The sequence below is a fragment of the Plectrocnemia conspersa genome, unplaced genomic scaffold (assembly GCF_051122295.1).
Source record: "Plectrocnemia conspersa isolate PC_06_02 unplaced genomic scaffold, ASM5112229v1 ptg000006l, whole genome shotgun sequence".
NCBI lineage: Eukaryota > Metazoa > Arthropoda > Insecta > Trichoptera > Polycentropodidae > Plectrocnemia > Plectrocnemia conspersa.
Window position 1 is genome coordinate 14,281,073 of NW_028277170.1, and position 11,769 is coordinate 14,292,841.

An 11,769-nucleotide genomic window follows, 5' to 3' on the forward strand; every position below is an offset into this window, starting at 1 on the left:
CGATTCTAAATAATAATTTGTTAAGGTGTGATATTTATATAAACCGATCTCGGAAAATACATAGGGATATTGGAAAAGATTTTTTTTAACAAAATCAAGTATCACTAATTATTGATGTCAGTAAGAGTCTGTTGAAGTTCCCGATAAGCATGTATTATAACTTGACCACGTGACTACGATGCAGCGCTCGACATGCGTGCTGACCATAGGACGCCTACGCGCATACTGAAATTGAACCGAGTTACTCGCTCTATCTCAGTTTGCGAAAAACCATATCGTCACTTAACACGCGAGAGAGCGAAAGGGGAAGTATCTCACGGCTCGCGCACGAAAGAGCAGCTCCGACTTCGGTCCTTTTGACTCGGAAAATATGCCGACAATGCTTGGAAGCACTCGAAGCTGGCCATGTCGACTGTACCCCCACTTTACCTCGCGTTCTCGGTAACCTCGGACAACTTCCGAGAGATTTTAGAGCGGGCAGAACCGAACTTGACCGAAGTAACCCACCTTGGCCAACCTTGGCCAACTTCCAGAGTGTAGTGTAGGCATAACAATATTGTAAGCCACCGTCGTTTTTCGTACGACGGGAAATATTATTACCTTATCCTTAAAAAAAACTCATATTCGAATTTTTTTTTGTTGAAAACATACATTCAAAATTTAATTCAGTAAAATACGGTACTGTAAATATATTTTTTGAAATATGGCTGCTTCTTTTAAAATAGCTAAACATATTTTGTTAATACCCTAATGCCTTATACATATAAGGATGTACATACATTTCTATATTGCGGTGATTTTATGATATTTATGGCCCTATTATTTAGTTCATTGTGTTGTCTAACTCCATACTGGTTGGCATGTATGTTATATGTGTATGTATTATGTGTGTATATTATGTGTACGTATTTTATTTAGCTTTAAAAATCCATTAATAATATATCTATTATTATTAATGGATTTTTGGTTTAAATATGTACTAGTGCATTTTTTTGTTGTTGCGCGGCCTAACAAAGCAAAAATGAAAACCGTCTTAAAAGTAAATGTACTGATTTTCCTATGCACTCATGTTTGGGTACGATCATGTTTTGATATTGTTTTGCAATAGAGCAAAATTTTGAATGATACAATACGAATACACTCCATCTTCCGTCTCCAACATTGTGATGCATGGGAGACCGGTGGGTAAGAACCTTTAGACAGTGCAGATAATTGTGAGCTACACCACGATGACGCGTCTGCTCATGTAGTGAGTTTATAGTCACATCCTCACGTCTTTAAAACTATCCTAGTCCAAATTCTTGGATTACGATTGAAAAAAAAATGTAACACAATTAACTAACTTCCTAAAGGTTGGTCTTTGAGTGCGATAACTTCCAGATCATTTCCACTACGACGGCGACGGTACGATTTTATTAAATTATTAATATATTCAAATCAAATTTTGCTCAGAGGGCGCAAAAGTATTTTTTATTTCTTAGAAATCAAAAATTCACGTCAAAAGCAATAAAACAGTGCCATTAGCGTCATAGTGCGAAAGCGATGCTACCGAGCATTACCATTTAGGAGGGCGCAAAAATATTTTTTACTTATCAGAAGTCAAAGAAGTGTCGTCGTAGTAGGAACGCTCGAGAACGGTCCTTATATTATATAAACGCGAATTACTTTTTTTTTTACTTTTAATCGTTGAGACGCAAATTATTTCGTATGTTTTTTTAAGCAGTTTTATTAACGAAAATCTTTTCAGTCGAGCAGCAAGAAAACTTAGTATTTAAATAAAATTGAAGACGTCGCATGAAAATTTCACATAGCACATATTGGAAAAATAAACACAACGATGTATATTTAGGTTAAGTGCAATGTCGTTGATTTCATTCCTCAAATTTATTTAGTGTAACGTCTTCGATTTTAAAATTTATCATGCCGCGAAGCGAAAATTTTGCTACACAGCGAGAAACAAAGCAAATATCTAATCTAATATTTTAACTGTTTCTCTACTAAGTTTCAAATTGACTTAATTTAAATTATAATGTATAATAATTTTATAATTTCTCAATGATATATTTTCAGAACAATCCATAATTAAAAATAAACGATCATTTAAATTAATAAGCCGTTAATGCTATAGAAAAATAAGATAAGATTGTCTTCTTCTCAACAGAAGTAAATAGAGCTTTAGTTTTAAATTGGTATTAATCCAATTAAACTTGCCTATATGTATATTCAATTTTTGATTTTGCAGTATTTTTGAAAACTGTTCAAGGAAAGACTTAAATTTCATTGAAGATTACAAACTAAAGTATCTTACCCATACAATGGTTTATAATGCACCCTATTATTTCATTCTTAAAACGCTTACAATAAAAACTTGTTCATTTAAGGAAGAAATTTAAAAAGGCTCACTTATCTTTAATCACAACACCATTCGGTTGATTATATCTTAGATAATTTATACACAAAAAATATTATATTGCTGAAACTATTCAATTATTGTTTATTCATATTCTTCTATCGGTCCATTTCTCTCCCACTCGCTTGAAAAACGGACTTTGAAAGAGTGAAACAGAAATAACGCAGCATGCGGCATATGTATAATATGCTATGCAGTGTTCGTTGGATGTAGTTTATCAATGGCATTTTTCATTTTTTCTATAGCATTAACAGCTCATTACATATTTTTCGGTAGCCCTAAAAGATATACATTATTAAAAATCACAAAGGCTAATTTGCTGAGCAAAGAGAAATGTTTTTATGTTTTAATATATTTAAAAGTGAAAACTAGCTTCGGAGAATTAAATAGCATTGTATGTCACTCCATTCAAACTTTTATATTACATGAGTAATTCATCTTTTCTTCAGAGTATTCTATTGGACAAACAGATAATATTTACGATGAATCAGGCACCAATGGACGTTGACTACGGATTGTTTGTGTGCATAGCGCAAGGCGCTATTTTAGTTATGATATTAGCACTTGTGACCTATAAACTGCTGGTTTCGTTGTCGGTAAGTAAAAAATACATTCGTTAGTCATAATCATTACTATATTTTAAGGAATGATGTGTTTACAGAATTCTATAGATGAGATGATTTACGAATTCTGGGAGTTTATGAACCCCACTAACTACTTTTATTCAGAAGAAAGCTCGGATGAAGAGGAAGTAGAGTTAGAACAAGAACGTTACATACTTGACTCTATTTTATTTGATTTGTTGAACCCATTACATCTTGAAAATCAAGATTAAAATTAAAAGTAAAATTTGAATTTAAATTTAAACATATCTTAACTATATATTCCATTGGTGTTGTGTCATTGGTGTTGTATAAATTAAATGTTACAAGAATATATGTATATTATATGCATGGGATTTTTGAGGATTGTATCTAATGAAGCAGATTCTACCCTTATGATTGACAATTGCTTCGTTAAAAACAATTTAACGATTCAGAAGTTAATGTTCTATCAATCGAATTACTGTAAAGTAAAATTAATATTTAGATATATTCATGAATCCCTTAAGTAATTGTGTTTTTTTTTTAAATTAATAACTTCTTTTAGATGTTTTTCAGGCAAATCAACGCAAAAAAAATTTCAAGTGACCGTATTTTAGAAGACCATAATAAATTGATATAAAAATAGTTAATTACAAAATATATGATACTATTAAAACTTCTTGATTTGAGATAACAATCTCTTAATTTTTTAAATATCTAAATGTTAGTGATATAAATACATATTATACATTAATATATGTATATATTAAAATAAAATACAAGTATACATAAGTATGTGTAATAATACAACATTTGGTTTTTCTCAATGCAAGTATTAAATAGTGTAATTTTAATTTATAAATAAATATGGAGCTTAATAAGTAATAATAATATGTTTTTCAGATGATTTGGTTAGAAATAATAAGAGCAACATGCTGAAGGAAACATTTAGAAGTAGACGCATTTTAAATGCCTAAATGAAGGCTGTGAGCAAATTAAATACATGTAAATATTGAATATGATTTTAATCAATGTCTTATTTAGTTTTTAATGGAATAATTTTCTTTTCAGGAGATTCTGGTAAAGAAGAGACGGCATGGTCTGCGAAATTTGAGACGGATTCTATTATGTTAATTTTATAGAAATCATGAAAAAAATAATATTTTTTATTTGTTAACAGACATGTATTTTCATATTGTAATTACTTTTTGTGTACATTCTTTCACTCAAAGAGAATATGAAACCAGAATTTGTAACCTATTTTAAAGTCAACGGTTTGTTAATTCAACATAGATGACTTAAATTAAATTGCAATCTAGAATAAGTAATAGTACATAGAAGATTATATTTAGAATTATTAGAGGGAGTTATATAATTTCAATATATACATAATTTGCGGATTCCATAACTTTGGATATCTCTTCAAATTATTATAGTCGTAGATAACAGTGTCATCTATCTGATCATTATAATTTTACATTACAGTGCAACTTCAATAATCCGACACTCAAAAACTTTTAAACTTTGGTATTGACTTTTTTATAATAGTCATTCGATGATCACTGGGTTGAGTTTCTACGTTCACAATCACACACACAGTAGGAAAATAAATTATGAAGTGTATACTAACAGCACTAATATTTGTCTATGAAAAGAAAAATGGAAGACTTTATAAGAGAGCGAAAAACGATACATATTATAGACACGTATTTTTGAAGCAAATCATGCTTATCTCAAAAATGTATTTTTATGACCCTTGCTATTTTCCTTGATTTTGTTGTTAATCTTAAATAATAATTCGATAACCTGAACATTATGGATTATTGAGATTGTACTGTACTAGAACTTATATAGTATCTATCATATACATATATATAATATATATATTATATAACTTGCACCTATAGAGTACAAATCAAGTAGAAAAATAGAACGATATACTATTATTGGAACCTATTTAATCTTTATATCTAATTGTTTAAAGTAGCAAATATCCATGCAGAATGTAATATGTGGAATTAATTTCAATCTGAAATTATATTGTAAGCATTATCTCATGTATGCATAACATTTATCGAGGCTTCTTTGTAGTAATAATGTATAACATGTATAATCATTCAATTTTTAGAATTAATAAATAGTAACGCATTTGACTTACTTTCCATCAACGGCATTAACCCATTTCACCTCGAGACCGAGTTGATCTATGCTCTTCTTCATTACAGCTCTTCGATTGGGTCTTCGCTCCAAATTTATCATATATATTTGATCGAGATTCATTTTATCGATTGTGATATGTCTAACATAGTTACTAAACAGTGGATCGGTCTCAATTAGATGATCGCCGTAAGCCGATTCCACCTTTAGATTGAGCAATTGAGCATGATCTTTTTCTAAAGTATCGCTTTTGCTTAACGGAACCATTAGATAGCCATACGTTTTATCGTTACATACATGTATAGGAGTTCCTGAAAATATATTTATATGGTTAAATTATGATTTTTATAATATTAAAAAAAAGCCATGCTTTTAACCTGATTTTTTAGCAGATATTGCAAAAGCGATTATATCGTCCAAAGGTAAACCATAATTAGTCAAGTTATTCGGATCGTAAGTCAGACTTTTGGATGAAATTGTTTGTAAATCAATCAAAACTGCCGAATGTACCATAGGAACTTCGAAACAACTAACGTTGTTTCCATATAATATATCTGTATAATCATCTGATCGCTCATAATAATAATTAGCCGCCATTCCCCCCCTGAAATAAATAATTATTGTATATCACTAAAGCGGATGGTAAGGTAATTTTCAGTATGTACCAAAAATTGGAATATAATCCATCCGAACGAAGCATTGGTGATACTATGCTAAACTGCATCGACACTAGATTCTTTAAAGTGTTTGGATCACTGAGAAATACATCAGCGTCTACCATCTAAAGAAATATTTATAATATTGATAAAAAATGAAATTAAGAATTACATTAAATACGTTCACTTACGAATAAGTAATCGACCCAAAAACGCCTCGCAAAATCCAAAGCGTTCTCTCTTAAAGATATTACATGATGAAATCGACTATCGGGCCAATCTCCCAAGCCTTCTTCCAATGGTAAGTTTTTTCCGTCATTTTCCCCCAATCTCAGATTAGTACTGTGATACAGATGGCTCTTTTCTGAGAGCCAGAGATTTAAAATATCAACTGTTTTATCGCCGTTATGATCGCTTCTGACCCTAGAGGAGAAATTTTTAGATATTGACTCAAATTATCGTCGTTAGCGATATACTATGAAGTTATCAATGTTTATTCAAAGAAATATAGGTTAGTATTTGTTAAGCTTATGCGGTGGCATACTTAAATTCCTGAGAAAAACTCCAATTTATAAATTCATTTGAATAATCTAGTTCAAGTTTTACTTTATAAATTAGACATTTATTTACTATTTGAAGACCACAAGGCAAGAACATGTTAAGTGACATTTTTGTAATATATTTCACATACTCTTTCAAATAAACACTCACTTTGACGTAGAATCATAAGCTATAAGCAAGTTAACTTAAGGTAGAACATTTTTGTTTGAGGAGGAAAAAGTACAAGATTTTTGAGGACAATCCTCCTCAAAGGAGGACGTCTTGTCACCTTAGTTAACCGTTGTTTTCTATTATTTTATTATTACAAAAAATGTATGATATATTTGTGATTAAAAATATCGTTAGCTATATCTAATGAAATATGGTATACTCTATGAAATGCTTTTATCTACCATTAAACAGAAGACATTTCAGAATAAATCAGTTATAAATAAAACAGTTTTCTTGACTAAAATAATGTATACATAAATTAAATCCACTATAAATTCTGCATTTTGTTATACATTTCAAAAATACATTTTAATTTGTAAATTAACAAATAACAGTTAACATGTTCTTTCCCTGAAGTCTTCATTTATAAATTATTAAAAACATCATATTTTGTTAGTAAAATAAATAAGGGGTTGTAGTGTATATTTTTATGAATTTCTCCAACAAATTCATCTTAATTATTTTTATTGGTACTCATCCGTTTTACATCAGCCAATGCCACACGCATGCACACATAGACTGAAATAATTGGGCACAAGCAATGGATATTTGTAAGACTTTGTCGGGAGACGAAGGATTGTTTTGTCGTTCAAGTTCCTAACCGTTTCGCTGAAACTTTTTTGCCGATTATAAGGCAAATAATCAGACTGGGCTCAATCATGTTTCAACCATCAGCTTCATTTCGTCAACCTTGGCTAAGAGAATTCGTACTTGGCTGATTTCATGTAGAGAACGACATTAATTAATCGCGATCCTTTTCAAGCTATACTTGATGATATAGCCTCATTTTAGTTGACTCAAACACAACTTAAAGATAGTTTGATTATTTGTAATAGTTGAGATGCGGACATAAAATAATGCATGAGCATTGTGCACGTGCACTTTACCATTTCAGTGTATGTGTGCACGCGTGCGGCGGTGGCTGACATAAAACGGATGAGTACCTTTTTATTTCAATAGTTTTAAAACTTACCTACTGTAATAAAACAAATTTATATAAAAAAATCATAATTTATTAGATAAAAAAAGTTCATCTCACTTCTGAAAACCCCTCATATGGTGTTAGTCTTTCCCTCGATTGAATATTTAAGAATTTAATTATGAGATTATAGTAAAATATCAGGTGATCTAAAGTTGATCCAGAGTAGTTGAAATTTAACTCGACGCAAATGTTACAAATAACTGCAATTTTGCCCTGGAATACGGTATTATCTGTGGCTCATCCTCACCATAGCGCAATTCTATCTTTTGGATAGTCTTGTCGGTCCAGTAACGCAAGGAAGTATGGAAGAGTGTGAGCCTTATTCCGAGCCAAAATCGAAATCATTAAAGTCGGCCATTGACGACCGGCATCCTCGAAATAATCAGCCAAAGCACCAGTGCCGAGAAAGATCAGAAACAACGCAAAAAATGCTCGCATAGTCATCCTATAAGATCTGTAAACGTCAACAGGTACATGCCAACTGGTTTCAATGTTGCCAGTGAGCATATTAAATTACGTGAATTTGGTTTAAAAAATAACAGGACAGCGGAAATACTATTTTTAGTGTACAAATAACAACAAAATTTAAATAAAAATATGTATTTTAATTGAAACTTTTATTCATAAATAATATTCTACTAATATTCAAAAATAAAATTTGAGCTGTCACAATTAGGTAATTATTTATTTTTAAAATAAAAACATCAAAAAATGGTGACCAGACATTTCCCCACAAGACATTTCACCACAAGACACTTCAACACAAAGACATTTCACCACACGATATTATTATTATGGAGGTCGTTTTTCAGTCAAGAAAAGCACTCTGAGCGGTAAAGCTCTCGTTACTGTAGCCAATTTGATAACCACACCGAATCCTGAGTCGCCGTATACGACGATAAAAAAGTGACTTTTGGGTCTGGACCCCCCCTGGGGTTGGGTGTCCAGACCCAAAACCTCAGAATATTCATTTTTTACTTTATTCAAATTTTGTTTATAGTTTAGGGGCCGTGATGATGGCGGGTGGCAATGAGACACAGATTGAGCCGCTGCAGTAGTATATTTATTTAAGGTTACGGTTTACATTACAAAAATGGGGCGGACGCGCGACGGCACGCGTCCGAACCCTTACAAGCTTGCCGGAAGAGAGAGAGCCGTCACAACACCGCTATTTCTGCGCCGACCAGTTTTGGCCATAACAAATCTATATTGGCCCCCATACGGCTCCGGCCCTAGCAATTTACAATTGCGAACTATAACCAGGGGGAGGTATGGGGGCCTTGGCGCTGCTGTTGATTAAATGCTGGCGGCGCAAAAGTAGCAAAGTCGTGACGTATGGTGTGGCGGCGCGGCCTCCAGTGACGCGCGGCGTGCTTCGCTCCAAGCCGAGTGGAACACGTGTAGACCCGGGCGGCGCGTAGGGCTCCAGGGGGCGCGAGAAGAACGGGCATGTCCGGGAGCACCTTTCGGGGCCCTGTGGTGCGTCGGTGCAGCTACACAGGGCGCGCGCGTGACGGGCCCCGAACATGTGGTTCGAGCTCGGAGTCGCGGGGGCGTAGCCCTACGGGTGCGTGACGGGCCACGCGTGGTCCACTCGAGCCTGGTCTACGGCAGCACTTCGGTGGCTTCCCGCTGGAGGCGCGTGGCGGCGCCGGATGCTTCTTGGGTCACGTGGTCGGCGGCGGCGGCTGACGATGGCGGCTCATGGTCGGAGGCGCAGGCCCATCGTCTTGGTGGTCCGCCAGCTCGAGTCCGGATCCAGGGAAGCTCCGGCGGGGTGGCAGCAAGTGGGTTTGCAGCGGCTCGGCTTTTTGTACTGCAGCGGCGTCTGTGTCTGCCATTTTTCGTCTGACTCCATATCTGTGCTCAGGATCACGTCGGCGTCAACAGTTTAGGGGCCGTGATGATGGCGGGTGGCAATGAGACACAGATTGAGCCGCTGCAGTAGTATATTTATTTAAGGTTACGGTTTACATTACAAAAATGGGGCGGACGCGCGACGGCACGCGTCCGAACCCTTACAAGCTTGCCGGAAGAGAGAGAGCCGTCACAACACCGCTATTTCTGCGCCGACCAGTTTTGGCCATAACAAATCTATATTGGCCCCCATAATAGCATATTTTTATTAGGTATTTCTTTAATTTTTATATGTTGTGGTTTTATATTAATTAAATATAAATTACAAAAATTGTCTTGCCTTTTTTCTTGACAAACCTTCCTCCCCTTGACAAAATCCTGGCTACGCCACTACCTGGACAACATAGAGTAATTTACGACTGACATATAATAAGTGCCGGGGGAGGAAAACATAGTTGTAGATGAATTGTCAAGAACGGAGGTTGTGACTGCGGCATTCAATTTCAACGACATATGCTCAAACGACGAACGAAGAACTGCGGAAGTTTATACTTAATGAAGAAAGATCTATCTAGAATATATTCACCGAGATGGTAGGAATATTCTGCCGGCATCGACAAAATTGAAAATAAAATTGTGTGACATTTCTTTACTCTGAAAGGTAATCGGTTATATAAAGCCCACTTCCATAAAGAATTTAGATCCTCCTGTAGGTCGAGGGAATACAAAATCGACTGCACTCTCTTGAAAAATTTCAAACCATCACATATAATAAAAAATTTGAACGATTTATTGCTATTTCTATGTCATTAATGAACAATATAAACAGCAATGGACCCGAGCTGGATCCTAGAGGTACTCTAGTAGAGGTCATATATCGTTCTGAAAATGAGTTTTCCTACTTGAAGCACTGATAGCTATTGGTCAAGTAATTTTTGAATAGGTTTATGAAACCTTCCGAAAACCCGATATTTTTTCACGAGTAAATCGTAATTAACTTTATCGAACGCCTTTTCAAAATCTGTGTCCACTTGTCCACTTGTAAACAGAATCCGATTATCTCCAAACAAAATTAGATAAAACTATAAGGTTAGTGACAGTGGATCGAAATTGATTGAACTTATATTGCTGCTCGAGAAGCTACACTTGCAATGTTTAAAAATGTATTTATGTAATATAATTCCAAACAATTTTGCAGGTGCTGAAAGCAACGCTATTCGTCTGTAATTATCAATGTGAGACAGTAATTATAAATGTATCACATCGATTCATAAAAAGGGTGACCTTAGAGCATTTCCATAATTAGGCACAGATTTAGCCGCTGCAGTAGTATTTTTATTGAGATATATAAAGTTACACGTTAGAATATATTATGTTCGGTGAACGGTGCACGAGGCACGTACCGGCCGTGCGAATCCACCAAAATCGGCAAGAGAATGTGCCTACGTCATTTCAGTGTAACCAGAGTGCCGCCAAGTTTTTGCCATAATAAAATCTATATATAAATACATGAATAGCGCCCCCCCACACACACAGCGATTACCTTGGCATGCATCAGGTGCAACAAGAGGCACCCGTTCATCACCGTAGTTCCAGTAGGTAGTTTTCAATTCAGTGCATGGATTAGCACATTCTTCTGGCCGGGCTAGAATTTCCATACCATGCCAACGTTCCAATCGGGATATATATCCACACACCCTTTGGAACTGTCGAGACACCGACGAAACGCTTCGAACATGTCCACGTTGACATAGGACCGCTATCAATATCGGAGCGTGGACCGTTTTACAAGATGGCCGTAAGCATTTGCCATTGCTGACATAACAGCAGAGACCGTTGGTAAAACTTTCTTTGGCGGAAATATCTTATAAATATCTCGCTCACACCAAAACTGCTGACAGTTAGGTGCGTGCGAGCGAGCGTTGGTCAGAACATGAACACCCCATGAATAAGTCTCAACGAATCTATTTAATTGTATGTAGCATGCGAATGTATTCAAAGCGACTCAATTTATGCAGTGGCATATTCTATTAACTCCGTAACATGTCGGCGGTTAACAGTTTGGCGATGAGTGGCAATTAGAAACAGATTGAGCTGTTGCAGTGTATTTTATTAGTATATAGTTTCATGTTTGAATATAAAAGTGGATGGTGCACGGGCAGCATCGACCATTGCAAGTACGCCAACCAAATAGTGTCCGTCGCGTCAGTGTTACTAGTGTCTAGATTTGATTTTTATTCTGACTTTTATTTTATTATTGTTCATTAATATTAAATTGCTTACCTTGCACATCGAAAGAGAAACTTATATACAATCGAGATATGAAGATGTAGTATAAAATAAAACAAAAAA

General features: G+C 34.9%; 1 protein-coding gene across 1 annotated transcript in view; it reads right to left on the bottom strand.

The window, feature by feature from the left end:
* The window catches only part of LOC148234314 (glycosyltransferase 25 family member), a 63,348-nt gene extending 55,291 nt beyond the window's left edge, over positions 1-8,057 (bottom strand). Inside the window, exons 1-5 of the mRNA XM_088187911.1 lie at positions 7,808-8,057; positions 5,999-6,230; positions 5,817-5,932; positions 5,529-5,755; positions 5,153-5,462 (exon numbers count right to left, since the gene is read on the bottom strand). Coding sequence (XP_088044037.1) covers positions 5,153-5,462; positions 5,529-5,755; positions 5,817-5,932; positions 5,999-6,230; positions 7,808-8,004 — 1,082 coding nt within the window. The 5' untranslated portion in view covers positions 8,005-8,057. The remainder of the gene's footprint in view (positions 1-5,152; positions 5,463-5,528; positions 5,756-5,816; positions 5,933-5,998; positions 6,231-7,807) is intronic.
* Between the last annotated feature and the right edge of the window lie 3,712 nt (positions 8,058-11,769).